Here is a 21,793-nt window from a genome sequence, read left to right as displayed (position 1 = left end):
CCTCAAGAATGGTTCGGTAGTCCTTGGCAGTGACGCGTCCATCTAGCACAAGTATTGGGCCAAGGGAATGCCATGATATGGCAGCCCAAACCATCACTGATCCACCCCCATGCTTCACTCTGGGCATGCAACAGTCTGGGTGGTACGCTTCTTTGGGGCTTCTCCACACCGTAACTCTCCCGGATGTGGGGAAAACAGTAAAGGTGGACTCATCAGAGAACAATACATGTTTCACATTGTCCACAACCCAAGATTTGCACTCCTTGCACCATTGAAACCGACATTTGGCATTGGCATGAGTGACCAAAGGTTTGGCTATAGCAGCCCGGCCGTGTATATTGACCCTGTGGAGCTCCCGACGGACAGTTCTGGTTAGTGAGGAGGAAAGGCAGAAGCATTTTCTTTCAAAGAAAACATCCAGGCCTGGCTTAAACTTTCCTAAAACCTTGTGGAAGAATTGGTTCTGGTTTGCTAGAAACCAAAGCAGAACTTTTAACACTAAAACATATGTTTGACACAAAAGTAACTCAGTGAATCATCAAAATACATCATACCCACAGTTAAATATGGTAGTGGCAGCATCATGCTGAGGGGTTACTTGTCTTCAACTTGAACTTGACAGATTTATTTGTTAAGGTGGATGAAATCATGAACAGTTCCAAATATCAGTCAGTTTTAACCCCAACCCTTTTTTCCAACATCACAGAGTCTACATATACATCCAAATAAACAAAAGAACAGCTTCATAAGTCAAAAATAAAAGTCTTCGAGCACCCAAGCCAGAGCCCAGATATTAACCTGACGGCACACCTGTGGGCTCACCTGAAGAGGGTTGTGGACAAGAGACGTCACGATCTGATAGATTTGGAGAACGTCTGCTAGGTAGAATGGGCAAATATTACCAAGTCAAAATATGTGATGCTGACAGACTACTACCAATGAAGACTGAATGCTGAAACTGAATTCAAAGGTGTTTCAACAAAGTATTATTTTAAGGGTGTGCAGGTTTTCCTATTTTTCTCCCTAAGAGATTTGCTTTTGTTTTTTAGTTCAATTAAACCACATATACATCACATTAAAGGAGGGAAAACCTCAGAAATAATTTATCATTGCCTCATTTTTTTTATATCATTAAACTTGCCATTTTAACAGAGGTGTGTAGACTTTTTTATATCCTCTGTAAATGAGTTATAGGTGTGTATTCTACTTAAAAAATCCTGTGAAATTGGTCTAAATGTGTTTAAGCTGTGTGGGAACAGACCATGGCCGAGTAAAATCTTTGGTACCGTCTGAGCTGACAACGTCGCAGATGATGTTCACTTCATTCATGGGAATCTGCCAGTGAGCTTTCTCCTCAGTGAAACTCAAAGCCCTGCTTTCCTGCCGATTGCAGGGATAACTTTGGACACGCAGGAAGGCCGGGCCCTGGAAGCGCACGGCACACAGTTATAGCACCACACACACACACACACACACACACACACACACACCGATGACAGCATCACTGGTGTTTATAGTTTCTAAATAAAGATACATGTTTGGTTTTTTTTCTACTACTTAAAGTTGAATTGTGATGTGCACAGATGTCTGTATTAGCAAATACATTCCTGTCTCTGTCACCATGGAAACTCTGGCTCTGAACAAAAGCAAAAATGAAAGGATTTGCAAATTATCTTGACAATGTATCAAACCACATTTAAAAAAAATGAAATACTAAAAAAAAAAAGATTTGATCGATCAAAAGATATCTTTCTCCTGGTAAATGTTTGAAAGTTGAGAAGGTAACTGAGCTAAATTCTTTACTTCTTTCCTGATATAAATCGCAACAGTTTGGGCTCTTCCTTGTTAAAGTTAGGTTTCACAGTCCTCTAAAGGTTTTAGTGGGTGATAGGTAGACTGTGTGCAATGAGCATACAGTGCCTGGCAAAATTATTCATAGAACTTGAATTGGTGTATGAATACACCATCAATTTTTCGATTTTATGTGATAGAGCAACACAAAGTGGTGCATACTCGTGAAGAGGGAGGAAAATAGTGTGGCATGTAGCCCTCCTGAGTGAATACTTTTTAGAATGTTATTTCTGCAGTTACAGCTGGAAGTCTTTTGGGGAATGTCTCTGCCAGTTTAACACATCAAACTCAGTCAGATTAGATGTAGAGTTTCTGTAAACATCAATGTTCAAGTCTGGCCATATATTCTCATATTGGGTTGAGGTCTGGGCTTTGACTGGTCCATTCTAACATATGAATATGCTTTGATCTAAACCGTTGCCTGCATGTTTAGAGTCATTGTCCTGCTGGAAGGTGAACCTCCACCCCACTCTCAAGTCTTCTGCAGCCTCTAACAGGTTTACTTCCAGGACTGCCCTGTATATAGCTCTGTCCATCTTCCTATCACCTCTGACCAGCTTCCCTGTTTGTGCTAAGGAAAAATATTTTCCCAACATGATCATATATGATGATCATATTACGTCACAGTGGGTATTGCGTGTTCTGGGTCATGTGCACAAATAACATTTGTCATGCAGGCCAAACCGTTACATTTTCAACACATTTGACCACAGCACCTTTTTCCACCTGTTTGTAGGATGTGGCAAATGGATTCGCTTTTTTTGTCTCTCTTAAGATTTGTGAAGTGCACAACTAATAGTTGTGTTGTCGACTTAATATCCCACCTGAGCAGTGGATCTTTGCCGCTCCTCCAGAGTGATCAGGGGCCTCTCGACTGCATCTCTGATTAAAGGTCGCCTCTTCGTTTAGGACGGCCATGTCTTGGTAAATTTTCTGCTGGGCTATATTCTTTCCATTTTGGGATGACTGATAAAGTACTAAGCGAGATGTTCAAACCTTGAGATATTGTTTATACCCTAACTCTGCTTTAAACGTCTCTGAAAAACTTCCTCCCTGACCTGTCTGCTGTGTTCCCTGGTGTTTTTCTAACAAATATTTTAGGCCTTCACAGAACATCTGAATTTATATCAAGATCAAATTACATATTGCTGTTAAGGATTGCTGCATTGGATTCTATTTAGGGGTATCAGAGTAAAGGGGGTTAAAACAAATGCAAAACAAAGCATGTATCCTTTTCCTTCCATGAACTATGTGCCACTTTGTGTTACTCTGTCACAAAAAACAAAAGTTTATGTTCGTTTCATGAGAAAATGTGGATAAATTTAAGAGGTCGATATTTTATTATTATTTGTGCACATCAAGATAATAAAATCAAAGTGAACTTCAAAAAATCCCCACAGACTGGCTCCAAGAGCTTTGATTATACCTTGACATCTATGGTGCGTGTCTCAGTGGGACAGAGCAGTTTGCGGCGAGCGTTGCCACCTTGGTTTAAGGTCCAGTATCCTGTCATCCTGACTTCCGGTAGTGGCAACCTAAAGACAACAAACCAGTAAGGCCGGACATGAAAGTCATTTCCTGGGATCAAAACAAAGAGCTACTCTATGTGCTCACAAATTGCTGTTCTCAGATTTTTCATATTGGACAATAATGGTAGAACTGCTTTCAATGCCCACATAAATGAAAACAAAGTTACGTCCTTTAAGGGCTCAAAGTGGCAGCCGCAAAATGATATCAGATGACAGCTTTATTCAGCTGGGACTTGTATCCTGTCATTTAATCCCACAGACTCTGAGGATAGAAAAGCCAATATATGCAGATCAAATATCTTTATGTGCTCGGTCATGTCTGAGCAGATGGTTTTCCCATGAATCATAGCTGGAGCATGGCCACAAGCTTATTGGCTGCAGGTGGGGTGAAAGATGCAGCCTGAACACAAAACACACATATTCCAAAGAGATTGGTTTGGGGGGAAGGGGTCTCGAAGGCAGGAGGGTCCTATCACCATATATCAGTCTATGAATAGAAACGCTACGAGAAGCTGCTTCACGTTTTCCATGTCCAAAATTGGAAATCAGGAGACAAAAAATTTGCTTTCATGTAAATAAGATGTGAGCAAGGCTACTGGACTGAGAAAACGTTTCAAGATGGAGCAATAAGACACTTAAACAGGGGGCCCGGATAGCATACAAACACCAGCAAAGATCATCCATTGTTCAAGGAAAATACTTGTTTCTGATCTGCTCACTCATTATGTTTTCTTTACTGAACTTAGATTAGAAATGTGTAAAATAAAACCACAGGAGACAGAAGAAACAAATATTTTCCTTTATTTAAAAGAACAATTTGTACATTATTTTAGACATATTAGTGACTAATGAACTCATTTCATTGGTACAATAAATAATGGAGTTATGTGAAAGATGTACTGATTTAACACTTCACGGAAGCAATCAAGGCAGCACATGCTGCTTTCAAGCATCTCAGTCACATGTTCAGTCAATGTTTGAAGAAACCACCTTCTGTTGACAAACTAACAAGGGAAAACTACTAGAGGTGCACAGAGAAATCGGCTGGTGACTGGGATCGGCCGATTTTTAAGCTTGATAAGCCCGCATTAAAAACTGCCTGGGTGGAAAATAAAAAAAACTGTTTTTTTTTTTTTTCAGATCAGTAAACACACCATACTCAAAGGCTACCAGGCTGCACTGACACCAACATGGTTCACTCAGGTTGAAGTAGATTTAAAGAGAGTTTTGAGCAGATTTCAGTAATGCCGAGTGCACTGCTGCAGAGCTGCTTGGCTTTATGGTCTTGGACTTTCAACCTCTGTCAGTTATGGAACACACTGGAGCTGAAAATGTTTTTGGAAATTTAGAATCAAGCTATGAATCTACATTCTCTAGCAAATACACACAGAAGCCCCTTTCAGATCATCTCACCATTACGTGAGCTATACATCTACACTTTATAATTCGTGAGCTCTCTTCTCAGTGGCCCCCATGACTGGCCCCCATAACGTGTTGAAGTCAACCCATCAATGTTTTGTCCTTGGTCCACCTTGGGAGGTAGTCACAAATCCCTAACCACTATGAACTCCTAAGGGATCATAAAAGGTTATATAATACAGATTGTGTGTGTGGCGTGGGCAGAGCAGAGGCATCGTTTGTTCTTCCAGCGTCCGTTTGATCTGAGAAACATGTTGCTCAGCAGAACCTGATGCAGATAATGATGTGAAGGATGGAATGCAACAATTTTGCATGTATTTAAAGTACTGAATGTATCTGAACAGGATCACAACACATAGCTCAACCCTGAAGGGAATTCTCCCTCAGAGGAAATTCGTCCCACTTGCTCTGATGCATATTACTCAGGTGACAGTTTCTACACATTCTTCAGCACAAAATTGAATCTGTTTGTCCAGATTCAACATCTAGATATTTTTCAGCAGTCTTTGTCACATTCTGGTCATCTGAAATCAAAATATTAACTCTGAACCTGCTTGGAAAATAGTCGGGTCTTATCTGTCTGAAACAAACAGGAATAGAATCTCCTATAGATTAAATGGAGATTCTTTGGTTTAGCTTCTGAATAATTGTACTTTTACACCCTTTGCAAAAGTTATCTGGTTTTAGTACTTAGTTTGACAGTTTAAGAAATGCAGGCACCATTTAACCTGAACTTAAAGTTGTTTAGATGCCAAACAGATAGTGAAATTTCCAGTTTTCTATTTTTAATTAAGTCTACATTTAGTCAGGAAGTCAAAAACTAAACGACTGATGGTTAAAATGTAAAATTCATGTGTGATTTGACAAATTATAATAAGCAATTTCAATTTAATCTAAATCAATATTAAAAACTACAACATTTATCAAACATTATTATTCTTTTATCCTTTAGAAAACTGAAGAATATAAAATTATGGAAAATCAAAATTTATTCATACTGAGTTTTATTTTTTTCAAACTTATCCAGGTCTAGAAAATAATGAAAGCAAATTTAATACTTTTTCTGACTTTCCAAGTATGTGTAGGAGCCCTGTCAGGTAAAGGCTGTTATTGACGCTCCTGTGGTTCTATAACCCTAGCTGCTCTGATAACCCGCTCTGAAAATGCAGGCAGGCCATGATCTCTTGTATGAGGTGAAAGGGCAATGTGATATGTAATGGCTGGTTGGTGGTTGCGTGTTTATTACGCAAATATTATCTGAAAGTCAGCTAAAGGTTGCTCGTTACAGCAACTGCTCTGTCACACACACAGTGTGACGTTGCCACCGCTAATCGACAACCGCTTACGGCAGGAAAGCTACAAATAACTTGGTCTTATGTCTTCCTATGTTTGAATTTTTCAAGAGAAATTAGAATCAAATACAATAAGTCCTGTGTGGGCCCAATGATGACACGTCCTGTGTGGGTTGTCCTTAGACCCAAAGCAGTGGGCTCACTGTCCGACAACAGAAAGAGTGGGATCAAAATATCTACAAGAACAACGATCCAGGAACAATCTGGGAATGATCCGAGGATTTTACCGCATGACAGGGCACTGAGTAGTAAAGTGATCATAAACTGGCCCAAACAAGCATTGAATTTTGGACCTGCTGTTAGAAAACTCTGCAAATGTTAAACTCTACTGAGAACCTGTGGTCAACAGGACAGGAGAAGAAACTGAAGCCAACAGAATGTGGTCAACCGAGAGCACAAACATTTAATGGGCTATATGTATATAGTCCCTTTACTAGTCCTACTGCCCACTCAAAGTGCTTTACAACAGAGTTACATGACACCCATCCACACAGATCGCTAAGCAACTAAAGGCTAAGTGACCCGCCCAACATTCTGATTACAAGATGACTTCACACTGAGCAAGTCGTCTCAAAGACTACACTGTAAATATTAAGCCTCTTTATAAACTTGACATTACTGCAAGAAAAGCCAATTAAATCCGTTTAGTGTACAATAAAAATGCAAAACCAATCAAAAACTTCAAATAGTCAAAAATATTACTCACTATTACTATTGTTTCATTACAAAAACTCATTGCAATAATTCTCTAACTCTATCCAAACATTTGCGCTTGGCTAAAATCTGTCATACATTTGGAATAGCAGCAGAGCTAACGGAGGATGGTGATCACGTTTCATCGCACCACTGGAGCTGACCAATCAGAATAAGAGGCAATAATGCAGTGTGGTCAGCCTTCTCTACCTACCACGACTGCCAACATAGGGATTTCACCAGGGGTTGAAAGTAGTTTTAAAATCTTGCCGGTAAGGTTATTGTTCTCTGCATTGTGGTCAAGTTTTCATTTCATTTAAATTAAAAATTTGACAGTTCGGTTGTTTTCGCGGTTTTTATTTAAAAGTCTGTAGATGGTAAGTGATTCATTGTTTGTCCTGTCCTAATGCAAGCGCAGGTTTTTTATGTCTGTGCACCACCTGTGTAAAATCTCCCCGTCCATTAAATCGAACGCACCAATCTCCTTGGCAACCGTTCTGTTTTGGAGGTAAACGCGCATGTGCTCTCGTGTAGTGTATGTGAAATCTCTGGTCAAACTCGGTGTTTTCGAGCTGTACTGTGGTTGTAATTCAGCAAAATAACATGAAACACAACTAGTTTCTCTCCCTTTGCTTTTAACTGGAGTATTTAGCAGCAAGCAGACAGACATTAAACGTAGCGGTGCTCGTTTTAAAGGCTGGCCGTTCACAAAAGCCTCGAGCTCCGAGGGGAGAGAAGCAAAACAGGAGCATTGATGCTCCAGCATAGCAGAACAGTTTAGAAACTATTTGGAATGAGGAGAAAATAAACTATATTTATGAACAGATTAAGTCGTGTTTTAGACTGTCTATTGGTAGCAGATCTGATCTTCTTGTGTGCTCGTGAATATTTGCAGCCGTAACTGGTTCTTGATGACAGCTTCATAGCAGACAGCCGTTCTTCCAACTTCCAGACCGGCTCACTTTCACCCCTGGATTTAACTATCAAACAGACTTGATAATATAAACTCTGAATGGTATTTTTACATTATTTTTACAAAAGCCAATAGGTGATGTGCCTATCCCTGTATGTGCCTTTAGAGTGTAAGGCAATGACGCTAGCATCAGCTACTTCTGGGGTCTTACTCCTTTGCCAGATTGACAGAGGTTGGCTTGGCTCCGATGGGAATCCCGTGCTTGTGCAGAGCCTCGATCAAAACCTCCCGCATGTCCTTATTGTACGAGTCGAAGTCGAAGATGTTCCTGACCACGTTGGCAAGACCCTCGTTGGGAAATTTCTGTTGAGAAAGTAAAGTGAAGACAAAGAAAATAAATATACAAAAAAAACCTTAGTGTGAGTGAATGAATTGTAGTGTCCATATTTTTGCACACATTTACTGACATGTAATATCTATTAATTTCTCTTAAAGCATTTTATTCAGATCAACAAAAAATGGCAAAGATTTATCAGACTTAACTGTGGACCTTAAACTAAATATGTGTTGGCTTTACAGCAGAGCTATGCACAAACATTTTGGCAAACATATCGCATTTATTTCCACCTAACTAATAGATGTATTTAAAAAAAAGAAGCGTTTTTCACAGTCTTCACTGACTAGCTTCACTGTTTAGAAAAGCTAATATCTAGTACAAGCAATAAAGCTTTCAACAGCTGGAACAATGATGAAGAAATAAATAGTTAAAAATTCAGAGGGGGCAGGTCGTGTCTTTATCTGCTAATAGTATAAATAGCGGATGACAGCTCATGGCAGAGAGGACTGAACAGGAAACTCTACTAATTATAGTTTCTAAAGACAAACTGGTGCCAGAAATAACTGGTGTAAACAGGTCAAAGATTTACAAAAACTGAATACCAGTAATTGGCCAAAAAACTCTGATTGGTGCATTTCTACAGAGGATGGGTACATGTCCTACAACTAACTGTTATTTTCACTTTTTAATTGTTGGTAAATACAGCTGTGCATCTCCACTGTGTTATGCTGAAAGAGCAAATGTGACCTTCCATGGTGGCAAACAACTTGATCAAGTTCACAGCAAGATAAGATGTTGGAGGAAAAAAGAGACACATATGGCTTATCTAAACATTAGCAGCGTTAAATGAATCTCTATACTTCCAGACTATTTCACAATCAAAAAGTCATTTGCCATCCTTTGTTGAATGTGCATTTCCACTGACACCCATCACAGGTTGCCACTGTCATACAAGGACAAACAGACATGGATTTCTATTCTAAACTGTGACAGTTAGTTTCATCAGGGAAAATGATGAGTGGCTTAGAGATAAATATGCTCATTCCTAACGTAGTTGAGTGGATTGCTGGCAGGAGAATACTGTTTACTCAAAACGACAAGTATGATTGGAGAAGTCAAGATGAGGCTTTCAGACCCAACACCGTGCCAACTGTCAGGCATGGTAGTGGCAGCATCATGGAGTACTGTCATCATGGACTATTCCATGATACACAAAGTGGATGGAATAATGAAGATAAATTGTTCAACTTGACTTTTGCCAAACACATTTTGGAATAGAAAGCACAGACTAACATTAAGCTTCTGTAATCCCCTTTCAAGGCCTTGACTTGAGTTCCATATGCTTTAAAAACAGGTCCCTGCCAATTTCAATAAACTTTATTAACCATTATGTTGAAAACAGTAGCCAAATATCCAACCAAAATTACACTCGAAGTTTTTTGATGGTTATAATTTGTTGTCAAGTTGCAACTTGATAAGGGACATTTAAGCTGGTATTAGTGGGGGTATATACACAGTAACGATCAAACGTTTTAGATACACTTTCTCACTTAACGGGTCTCTTTATTTTTATGACTATTTACATTGTAGAATTTCACCAAAGGCAAAAAAAGCTATGAATTAGAACATACATTTAATTATATAGTAAACAAACAGTGTGAAATAATTCTAAACATTTCTATATTTTATATTCTTCCAAATAGCCACCCTTTGCTCTCATTACTGCTTTGCTCTCTTGGCATTCTCTCCATGAGCTTCTAGAAACTAGAAAGTGGTTCTAAAACGTTTGACCAGTAGTTTATGTATGAGACTGTATGTATAATTTTGACCATGTGTGGGTTAAATAAATTATACAATGGATTTAAATTTGCGCAATTATTCCTTGCTTCTTAAAATTCTTGCAGTTCTGTTATATAAGCCATTAAAAGTCCAACATTCATGGCTTTGCTGAGTGGATGTAAACTTCCATCCGGATTGTAAATGAACATGATAAATAGTTTCAGCTTTACATTGGACTCAATATGTCAGTTTGAATTAATGTTAGTCTGCCATCTTGACCTGAATAGACTTTAGTGAAGGGGACTTTCTAAGGGTACTGGATACCAGTGGGAAAGACAAACATAAGGGTGTGTCTGTGTGGGCAGGATTAGTAATATAGACAGACGGATTGGTGCGGCTGCTGCAGTAATGCGGACGCCATTCCAGTCCATCGTGGTGAAAAGAGAGCTGAGCCAAAAGGCAAAGCTCTGGATTTATTGGTCGATCTACATTCCTAACGTCATCTATGGGTAGGAACTTTGGATTATGACTGAAAGAACGAGATCCTGGAAACAACCAACTGAAATGAGCTTCATCTGCAGGGCATTCCCTTACGAGTTAGGGTGCGAAGCTCGGAGTAAAGCTGCTGCTCCTCCACATCGAGAGGAGTCATCTGAGGTGGCTCGGGCATCTGTCCCACCAGGACGAGGCCGAAGAAACAGCCCAGGACAAGCTGGCCTGGGAACGTCTCAGACTTCCTCCAGAGGAGCTGGAGGAGGTGTCTGGGCGTCTCTCCTGAGACTGCTGCCCCTGTGACGCCGTCCCAGATAAGCAGAAGATGACAAGTACTAGTATGAATTAAAGCCGACTTATGAACGCTGCATCTGTGAGGTATCTCCTAGGTGTGAGATTGTCTTATATAACCAGGATAGTGTGAAACCCTGACATTACACATTATTGTTTAACAGTATATTTTGTGGCATGTGTGTGAGGATTTTTTCCTCAGCATTGACAGAGGAGGCTGGAAACACCTTCTTCCCGCTGTAGCACTGCAAAGTCGTGAGGTCCCTCTCCTGCATTATTAAAGCATATAGCACTGCAGGATTGAAGGCGGACAAACAGGTTGAATAATTCATAGAAACCCATCTGACACTGAACCTGAGGAAATGAAAGTGAGAAAAACTGGGTTTATGATTTTAAAGAGTATGCAGTGCATGAGTCCCCCTACCTGCAGGTGTTTAACAATGTTGACCACCTCCCGTGTGGAGTATGGGTAGGTGATGGTGCCCTGGTCAGCCATGGATCTCAGCTCTCCGAAGGCAGCCACCAGTTTCTGCAGAGTGGCTTCGGGAACATCTGGGCCGTACTGTTTCAGCATGGCCAGCTCTGCCTGGGGCTTTGGATTGTCCACAGCATGACAGCTGAATATATCACCTGTTCATACACAGAGAAAGAATTTCCCTGTTTAACACATGTACAGCTTTCTATATTGGAAAATAACAACAAATTCTCCTCCTCAGCCTTTCCTGCTGTTCTGGTCCAATCCAACCAGGTCCAGTTAGGTAGAAAAGTGTGATGTCAACCTGGTGGTGTTCGGGGAGTGTAACAGCTACTTCACTGCTAAAGCTGTTAGCATCGAGGATATAAAAGTCCTAATTTGCCCCTTTTAAGACCCTTAACACCCACTGCTGTCCTTCTCTAGAAATAGATTCAATGTTAAAGTGCCATAAAAAGTTTCACACACCTGGAACCTTTCCAGACTTTATCATGCTACCACAACAAATTCCAAACTATTTTAATGGACTTTCTGTGATAGGAAGTGTAACAATTATGAGAAATAACACCCAAAACCTATTAAAGTCAGACTGGATGGAAAGCATCTGTGAATATTTATTTTAATGTATTGTTACAGTTTCTGAATTGGATTTAGGTCTTTACTTTGAGTAGCCTATCTAACACATGAATATGCTTTGATCTAAACCATTTCATTGTCGCTCTGGCTGTATGTTTAGGGTATTTGTGCTGCGGGAAAGTGAATCTCCCCAGTGTCAAGTCTTTTGCAGCTTTTAACGTTTTTTTCTTCCAGGATTGTCCTACATTCAGCTGCAGTGATCTTCTAATCAACTCTGAATGGTCTCCTTGTCTGCTGAAGAAAAGCATCCCCACAGCATGATGCTGCCACCACATTTCCTCATGTTCGCTGTGTGCTCTACACCCAACATGACAAACTGCAAACATCCTTTGCCTTTCCTTCCACAATGGCTTTTTCTTGCCTCTCTTGCATAAATTACAGATTTGTGGAGTGCACTACTGATCGCTCTCTTGCGACCTTCTACCTTAGCTGTGGACCTCTGCAGCTCCTTGGTCCAAATGTTCTGATGTTGGATTGGCCAGAGTTCTGTTAGATGTTCAAAGTTTGGGATATTTTTTTAAAACCTAACCCTGCTTTGAACTTGTCCTGTCTGCTGTGTTCCTTGGTTATCATGATACCATTTGTTCACTAATGTTCTCCAACAGACCTCTGAAGACTTCACAGAACTGCGGCATTTATACTGAGATTAAAGTATAGCGAGATTAACTCTGTTTAATATTTAGAATTCTGAAGACAATTGGTTGCACTGGAGTTTAATTAGGGGTCTCTCCAATTTTCTTTCTTAAAAAAACTAAACAAAAAAAACTAAATATTTCCTTCCTCTTTACAATTAGGCCCTGCTTTATTGTTAGCCTATCTAAAAAAATAAATAAAATCAAACATCGAATGTTGTGGTTTCAGTGGCACAAAATGTGAAAAAGTTCAGTTGCAACACTAAAAAGGCCCTTACTGGGCCTGTGATGGAGTTTGATGGGTTGTGAACGTGTGTTTCGATACCTAATGCTCCAAAAAAGTCATTGCCCAGGAATGGAAAGCCAGGCCGGTTAGCCAGGACCAGCATCCTGAAGTCTGGGTGCATCACTACGATATTGGATCTCCCATTGTCTTCACGTGGATCTTCAAGTAAAGAGTTGCATAATCAGAAAAAGCAGTAAAGCAGACAATGCCATTAACTATATATATACAGTACAGACCAAAAGTTTGGACACACCTTTTACTTTGATTACTGCTCCACACACTCTTAGCATTCTGTTGATGAGCTTCAAGAGGTAGTTACCTGAAATGGTTTTCACTTCACAAGTGTGCCCTGTCAGGTTTAATAAGTGGGATTTCAAGCCTTATAAATGGGGTTGGGACCATCAGTTGTGTTGTGCAGGAGGTGGATACAGTACACAGCTGATAATCCTACTGAATATACTGTTAGAATTTTTATTATGGCAAGAAAAAAGCAGCAGCTAAGTAAAGAAAAACGAGTGGCCATCATTACTTTAAGAAATGAAGGTCAGTCAGTCCGAACAATTGGGGAAACTTTGAAAGTGTCCCCAAGTGCAGTCGCAAAAACCATCAAGCTCTACAAAGAAACTGGCTCACATGAGGACTGCCCCAGGAAAGGAAGACCAAGAGTCACCTCTGCTGCAGACAATAAGTTCATCCAAGTCACCAGCCTCAGAAATCGCAGGTTAACAGCAGCTCAGATTAGAGAACAGGTCAATGCCACACAGAGGTCTAGCAGCAGACACATCTCTAGAACAACCGTTAAGAGGAGACTGTGTGAATCAGGCCTTCATGGTAAAATAGCTGCAAGGAAACCACTGCTGAGGACAGGAAACAAGCAGAAGAGACTTGTTTGGGCAAAAGAACACAAGGAATGAACATTAGACCAGTGGAAATCTGTGCTTTGGTCTGATGAGTCCAAGTTTGAGATCTTTGGTTCCTACCACCGTGTCTTTGTGCGGCGCAGAAGAGGTGAACGGATGGACTCTGCCTGGTTCCCACCGTGAAGCATGGAGGAGGAGGTGTGATGGTGTGGGGGTGCTTTGCTGGTGACACTGTTGGGGATTTATTCAAAATTGAAGGCATACTGAACCAGCATGGCTACCACAGCATCTTGCAGTGGCATGATATTCCATCAGGTTTGCGTTTAGTTGGACCATCATTTATTTTTCAACAGGACAATGACACCAAACACACCTCCAGGCTGTGTAAGGACTATTTGACCAAGAAGGAGAGGGATGGGGTGCTGCGCCAGATGACCTGGCCTCCACAGTCACCGGACCTGAACCCAATAGATGGTTTGGGGTGAGCTGGACCGCAGAGTGAAGGCAAAAGGGCCAACAAGTGCTTAGCATCTCTGGGAACTCCTTCAAGACTGTTGGAAAACCATTTCAGGTGACTACCTCTTGAAGCTCATCAACAGAATGCCAAGAGTGTGCAGAGCAGTAATCAAAGAACCTTGAAGAACCTAGAATATAAGACATATTTTCAGTTGTTTCACACTTTTTTGTTCAGTATATAATTCAACATGTGTTAATTCATAGTTTTGATGCCTTCAGTGAGAAGCTACAATATTCATAGTCATGAAAATAAAGAAACTCTTTGAATGAGAAGGTGTGTCCAACCTTTTGGTCTGTACTGTATATATACATATATATATATATATATATGTATATATATATATATATATATGTATATATATGTATATATATATATACATATATATATATATATATATATATGTATATATATATATATATATATATACACATATATATACATATATATATATATATATATACATATATATATATATATATATATATATATATATATATATATATGTATATATATATATATATATATGTATATATACATATATATATATATATATATATATATATATATATATGTATATATATATATATATATATACACACATACATAATCTATCATACATCAGAACCCCTCCATCTGTCTTGGTATTGTGTCCATTAACTCCTACGAAGTGTAACTACGTACCTGAGATGATCCTGCGCCCATCAGCCAGGATCATCTCTCCGCTCTCCACCAGGGCTTTAAGGATGCAGGTGACATTGGTGGGAGCTTTGTCGGCCTCGTCAATCACAAGTATGTGACCATGTTTCACTGCCTTCACCTGAAAACAAGTGTAACATCACACTTACACAAACCTTCTATGTACACTGTTTTCAGCTTTAAATTACATTCAACTAAAATAAACCATATTCAGGGTAACTAAGAATACAAAAATAATTCCAGTGTTAATATGTGTCTCAAGCTGACCAGGGGTGAGTCCTCGTATGTAATGATGCCATCCCGCACAGAAGGCTGCAGGGTTAAAGTCTGGACGGTTGTGTCCCTGAAAGAGGAAATAAACAACAACAAGGGACAGACAATATGGAAGACCAGTTAGAAAAATCACACAGTAAATCTTTTGGTTCTAAAACATTAAACACAAAGAGGTGAGTGCAGATGAAGAAGGAGCTGAAGTAAAAAGCAATTTACAAGTCAACCCTCTGCTTAGATCATAAGAGGATGATGGATGAAGATCAAGATCATTGATACAAAGGACTGAAATGAGCTTCCTTCTGAGGGTGTCAGCGTTGGGAATGGAGCAAAAACCAGGCTATTAATGAGGAGTTCCAACTGGAGCCGCTGGTCTTCCTCATGGAAAGCAATCAGCTGAGGTGGTTTAGGACTCCTTTCTGTGTTGGGAATATTTCAGGAATCCCTTGATTGATTGATGGATGGATTGATGGGGATTGGATGGATTGAACAGATACAATATAATGAACTGTAAACAGAGTTTATGTATTGGAATGGCAGAGAAACTGTTATGAAGCCTACCAACCTGCACATCAGTGCATGCATGTGTGCACATTAGTGTGTGTGATTGGGTGGGTGTGGCTATAAGTGCTTTGAGAGGTTAGAATGACTGGAAAAGCACTCTATAAATTCAGTCCATTTAGGTGTTACCAGATTACCAGGAGAATAGGATGCAGTCAAAGTTGGCTGATGATGTCTTTAGGCCTATACATTAGGCCTTAGTGGCTAGAAGAGAATCAGAATCAACATGCATGGCCTTAAATTAATCCCAATAGCTCAAAACATTGAAAAAGCATCACTTCCTGTTTACAAGATGCAGAACCTTGCATGAGCATTGTTTGGCCATGAAGAATGGTGGTCATAGCAAGTCAGTAAAGCTGAGATCGCCTTCAATCAGTCAGCCACATGAACACTATAAAAAAGTGTTTAGACTTATCCCTCCCACCTTCACATCTGTAAGCCCACCCTCTGAAACTGCTCCCTCTTGCACTGTGACCCAGGTTGTACCAGTTTCCTTCCCTGAAGAGTGCCTCTCTCCTGCTTTTCTGAGCCACATCTCTGTAGACTTTCAGTTACTGGCTCCCAGAAGCCACATGAGCAGCTTCTCCTGCCTCTGTCCTGCTCTAATATTAGCTGCTGCTACAGTAGCTAACCAGGGCACAGTTATATTCAGCTCCACTCTGACTTTCACAAGCCTTTGACCAAGTACACATAAGAACAGAAACTGGCCTAATGTATGTGCATATGAATATGTCATTCTCATATTCAGTATCACTGGCAGACAGTACTTCACTCCTGTAGAACATCTCTGGATTCTGATCTTTTTCTAGAATTTTTGTTCATTAAGACACAACAAATTATGTTTTCTGCAGTGACTGCAACACATAAAAAAACCAAAGCTGATTTTCATAGTGAACAACCAGTGGGTCTACAGGCATGGGAAAAGGACATCAAAAAATAATTTGTTCTTAGGTTCTAAGAATAATGAAGTCTAACTATGAGTGGAGAAAAAGAAAGACATGTATGCTTTTGTTGTGCGTCCAAATTAGTTGAACCTCTTCTGCTTCTATAGGATTTAAGAAGGAAAGCAGTAGCCAGGTGACGGTCACCTTTATTACACTGGAGTTTTGGCAGTATGCTGGTCTAGTGCATACAGGTGTGTGGTAACACAATGCAAAGTAGAAAGACATCTGCAATGACCTGAGATAAAATCCTGCTGCCTATCAACTGTGGAAGGTTCATAAAGCCATTCCTAACCAATGTGAAGTCCATCCTTCTAGAGGGAAAGCAGATAGCATTTAATATGGCTGCAAACCTTCTTAGGAGTGGATGTCCAAGCAAAGTCAGGCAGTGCAGTGTTCAGAGAAACTGCAAAAGGACCCAAGTGATCCATTTCAGCTTCTACAAGCTTAGCATGGTAACTGGAAATGTTAATGGCGGGACAATTGGAAAAGACTGCACAAGACGGGCTCAATGAGAAAGCGTTCTTTTCTCTAAGAATTATACACTGGCTTTGATAAATTGTATATAAATGAACCACAAGACTTCTGGAACAAGGTGCTTTGAACAGACAAGAATGCATTTGGGATGAGGATTGCAACGCAGAGATTGGTCAGATATAGTGGAAATCCCCCAAACATATTTTACAGATATTGCTTAGGTGAATGATGTAAGTTGTTAGCCATGCCCTCTTAGTTCTGCAACCTGAGCTGCATGACCTGAAAGCGGACACAGCCTGTGATCTCAGTGGACCGGCCTGAATGACGTGAAAGGACAAAGTGATGTGTAATGGAGGTGTTCATGGTCCTGTGTTTGTTGCGGAACTGTGATCTGAAAGAGGCTAAAGACTGTAGTCCTTATGGCTAGAAAACAAGCCCTGATCATAACCTCTCCACTTCCATGCTTGACAATTGATTTGCTCTCTTTGGTTTTCTCTAAACATGATGCTGTTTATTATGGCTAAAGATGTACGCTATTGTCAGTGCTTTTATAAATACAAGCAAACCTTATTCGTGCCATGGTCCAGAGTTATTATCTGCATCAGATTCTGTAGGTCAGAGTATTCATCAGATCAGACAGACCATCAGGTGGCTCTGCTCAGTGCAGAAGAGGGCGTAACATTGGGGGCTGAATTCAACCCCTCTATTCTGTTTCAAGACCTTTCAGTTGATCACCAGATGTAATGAACATGTAGCTCATGGAGAGAAAGGATCCCCTCCAAGGGGCTGTTACATACAAACTGAAATTCTCTGTATGCCATTGTATTCTGGAGTCAAATATGAGGTAACTGACAGCTGGAGCCTTGCTTTAAATCGGTTCATTTGGCACAAAGGTCGTGTATAAGGAAAAGCAATTCTTCCACAACAATGTGAGACCTCAAAATCATCCAAAAACGATTACTTATGCATTTTGTTTTATTTTGGTGAGGAGGTGGTGCATGTTTTTCTCTTTTATCGTCTTCATGCAGTGTGTGGGCTTCTCTCTTTTCACATTACCTGCTTTTCAGCTGAGCACCTTCATCTGCTAATATGTTCATGACTATCTTCTTTCACAGCTCTATGTACGCTGGTATAAAACAACATATGGGGAAGACAGAAATAAATGCATACCGAACCAACAAAACCAAACAAATTTTAACTAAGTCGAGTTTTTTAACATATACAATGAGCACAAAAGCAGAATACAATTTTACCAACATTGTTATCCGAATCTTTGAATAGCTTGAATCTTCACAGGATGTTTTTCCTCACATGAATCTGTTGCTTTAGGGGAATGTACTACTCTAGAGAACCAAAGTTCTTCCTCATCTTCCCCGCGACCCACTATGGAAGAAGCCGTAGAAAATGACTGACTGAACCAAAGTTTTAAACACTGCCTGCTTAAGAAAAAGCACTACAGCCAGGATCACCACAGAGCACAAGGACATAGGTGATAAACAAGTTCTCCTTACAGCTTTAGCAAGCAAATTGAACCTGACAAACAAAAGTCAAAGCATTTTCCAGGCCAAGCCATTGGATGGCCATGCAGGTTTCCCTCACCTGTGGAGCTGGAGGTATTCCCTGGGCCTGTTGAGAAGATGCAGGAATCTATCCACTATCTTGTTTTTACCCACACCCTGCAGAGAAACGCAAACAAAGTAGTCAAAATCATTTTATGGTACACAGGAACATGACTGCTCATAGGTTAGTGAACACTGTCCACTACAGTTTTTTACACTTTATTTTCAAAATCTTAAAAAAAAAAAAAAGCCTGAAAATTGTGGCATGTGTATGTGTTCATCTCCTCTGAGTCAATGCATTGTAGAACCACTTATTGCTTTAATAACAGGTGTAGAGCTTTATGGGCTTTGTACATTTAGAGATGTTTGCTCCATCTTCTGTGTGAAACAGCTTAAGCTCAGTCAGATTGGATGGAGAGCATTTGTTAGGATTAATGTTTAAGTCTGGCCCCTGACCAACATACCCATCTCTGCTCAACAACAGTATTCCCACAGCATGATGCTGCCACCACTATGTTTCACTCTGGGGATGGTATGTTCAGGGTAATGTGTAAAATTAGTTTTTCTTCCACTCTTAGTATTTTGTGTGTACAACAGAATGTTTAGTGTTGGTATCATCTGTACAGAACATCTTCCTACATAGCGGGTAAAACCTGCAAACGCGACACCATGAGGCCTGATTTCTACAATTGCTTAATTTCAGTTAAATTCAATTCAATTCAAAATAACTTTATCTCAAAGGGAAATGAAATGTTGTAGTTCACATCATGCAGGTTTCTTCAAAGAGCTGTTGCAGATGCTGATGGCTGTGGGCAGGAAGGATCTCCTGTAGCGGCCTCTCTTACAGCACATTTGGTTATTATTCCAATTCACCAATCTTTAATAATGGTCAGTTTTATTGAGTGTATGGCTGATAGTTGTCCTGTCAACAGATTCTCCCACCAAGATGAGAATCCCTGCAGCTCCAGATTTACCATGGACCTTTTGGTTGCATCTCTGATTACTGCTCTTCTTGCCCAGCCTGTCAGTTTAGGTGGACTGCCATATCTTGTAAAGTTTGCAGTGGTGCCACACTCTTCAGATGATGGACTAAACAGTGCTCAGTAAGATGATAACCTAACCCTGGTTTAAACTTCTCCATAACTTTCTCTCTGACCTGTAGGCTGTGTTCTTTGTCTTCATGTTGCCGTTTCTTCACTACTGTTCTCTAAGCTCTCAGGTCTTCACAAAACTGCTGCATTTATATCATACTTAAATACGCAGATGGACACTGGATTTTATTGAGGGGCTTTAAAGAAAATTGGACTGAAAACAAATGCAGTCCACATTTCCAGATTTTTATTCACAAAAACATTAAAAAGTAATGCATCATTTCATTTCCACTTCACAATGACACACTACTTAATGTTGGTGTACCATAAAAGATCAGAGTTAGTGGATCCTAACAGGTCATTTATACAACAAATCAGCTGGCCAGCTCACTAGATATGCCAATGAGCAGATGTGTATTTTTTAAAAACTGCTGCCTGTAGTCTTCTACAGGTCCTTCTCAAAATATTAGCATATTGTGATAAAGTTCATTATTTCCCATAATGTCATGATGAAAATTTAACATTCATATATTTTAGATTCATTGCACACTAACTGAAATATTTCAGGTCTTTTATTGTCTTAATACAGATGATTTTGGCATACAGCTCATGAAAACCCAAAATTCCTATCTCACAAAATTAGCATATCATTAAAAGGGTCTCTAAACGAGCTATGAACCTAATCATCTGAATCAACGAGTTAACTCTAAACACCTGCAAAAGATTCCTGAGGCCTTTAAAACTCCCAGCCTGGTTCATCACTCAAAACCCCAATCATGGGTAAGACTGCCGACCTGACTGCTGTCCAGAAGGCCACAATTGACACCCTCAAGCAAGAGGGTAAGACACAGAAAGAAATTTCTGAACGAATAGGCTGTTCCCAGAGTGCTGTATCAAGGCACCTCAGTGGGAAGTCTGTGGGAAGGAAAAAGTGTGGCAGAAAACGCTGCACAACGAGAAGAGGTGACCGGACCCTGAGGAAGATTGTGGAGAAGGGCCGATTCCAGACCTTGGGGGACCTGCGGAAGCAGTGGACTGAGTCTGGAGTAGAAACATCCAGAGCCACCGTGCACAGACGTGTGCAGGAAATGGGCTACAGGTGCCGCATTCCCCAGGTCAAGCCACTTTTGAACCAGAAACAGCGGCAGAAGCGCCTGACCTGGGCTACAGAGAAGCAGCACTGGACTGTTGCTCAGTGGTCCAAAGTACTTTTTTCGGATGAAAGCAAATTCTGCATGTCATTCGGAAATCAAGGTACCAGAGTCTGGAGGAAGACTGGGGAGAAGGAAATGCCAAAATGCCAGAAGTCCAGTGTCAAGTACCCACAGTCAGTGATGATCTGGGGTGCCGTGTCAGCTGCTGGTGTTGGTCCACTGTGTTTTATCAAGGGCAGGGTCAATGCAGCTAGCTATCAGGAGATTTTGGAGCAATTCATGCTTCCATTTGCTGAAAAGCTTTATGGAGATGAAGATTTCATTTTTCAGCACGACCTGGCACCTGCTCACAGTGCCAAAACCACTGGTAAATGGTTTACTGACCATGGTATCACTGTGCTCAATTGGCCTGCCAACTCTCCTGACCTGAACCCCATAGAGAATCTGTGGGATATTGTGAAGAGAACGTTGAGAGACTCAAGACCCAACACTCTGGATGAGCTAAAGGCCGCTATCGAAGCATCCTGGGCCTCCATAAGACCTCAGCAGTGCCACAGGCTGATTGCCTCCATGCCACGCCACATTGAAGCAGTCATTTCTGCCAAAGGATTCCCGACCAAGTATTGAGTGCATAACTGTACATGATTATTTGAAGGTTGACGTTTTTTGTATTAAAAACACTTTTCTTTTATTGGTCGGATGAAATATGCTAATTTTGTGAGATAGGAATTTTGGGTTTTCATGAGCTGTATGCCAAAATCATCCGTATTAAGACAATAAAAGACCTGAAATATTTCAGTTAGTGTGCAATGAATCTAAAATATATGAATGTTAAATTTTCATCATTACATTATAGAAAATAATGAACTTTATCACAATATGCTAATTTTTTGAGAAGGACCTGTACATACTGCTGAAGATTCACAACTTCACTACAAGTTTATAAGTGACACTTTCTGTGATAGGATACCCTACATCACCCACA

General features: G+C 40.3%; 1 protein-coding gene across 2 annotated transcripts in view; it reads right to left on the bottom strand.

Annotated features, from left to right (window-relative positions):
• vwa8 (von Willebrand factor A domain containing 8) overlaps window positions 1-21,793 on the bottom strand; it is a 135,555-nt gene that overhangs the window by 70,768 nt on the left and 42,994 nt on the right. For both annotated transcript variants that reach the window (XM_047370333.1, XM_047370334.1), the window contains exons 21-28: window positions 18,604-18,680; window positions 15,023-15,098; window positions 14,741-14,876; window positions 12,722-12,841; window positions 11,081-11,286; window positions 7,969-8,120; window positions 3,278-3,386; window positions 1,287-1,425 (exon numbers count right to left, since the gene is read on the bottom strand). In XM_047370333.1, the coding sequence (XP_047226289.1) occupies window positions 1,287-1,425; window positions 3,278-3,386; window positions 7,969-8,120; window positions 11,081-11,286; window positions 12,722-12,841; window positions 14,741-14,876; window positions 15,023-15,098; window positions 18,604-18,680 (1,015 nt within the window). The remainder of the gene's footprint in view (window positions 1-1,286; window positions 1,426-3,277; window positions 3,387-7,968; window positions 8,121-11,080; window positions 11,287-12,721; window positions 12,842-14,740; window positions 14,877-15,022; window positions 15,099-18,603; window positions 18,681-21,793) is intronic.

This window comes from Girardinichthys multiradiatus, chromosome 7 (assembly GCF_021462225.1).
Source record: "Girardinichthys multiradiatus isolate DD_20200921_A chromosome 7, DD_fGirMul_XY1, whole genome shotgun sequence".
NCBI lineage: Eukaryota > Metazoa > Chordata > Actinopteri > Cyprinodontiformes > Goodeidae > Girardinichthys > Girardinichthys multiradiatus.
This window is presented reverse-complemented; position numbering and strand designations above follow the sequence as displayed.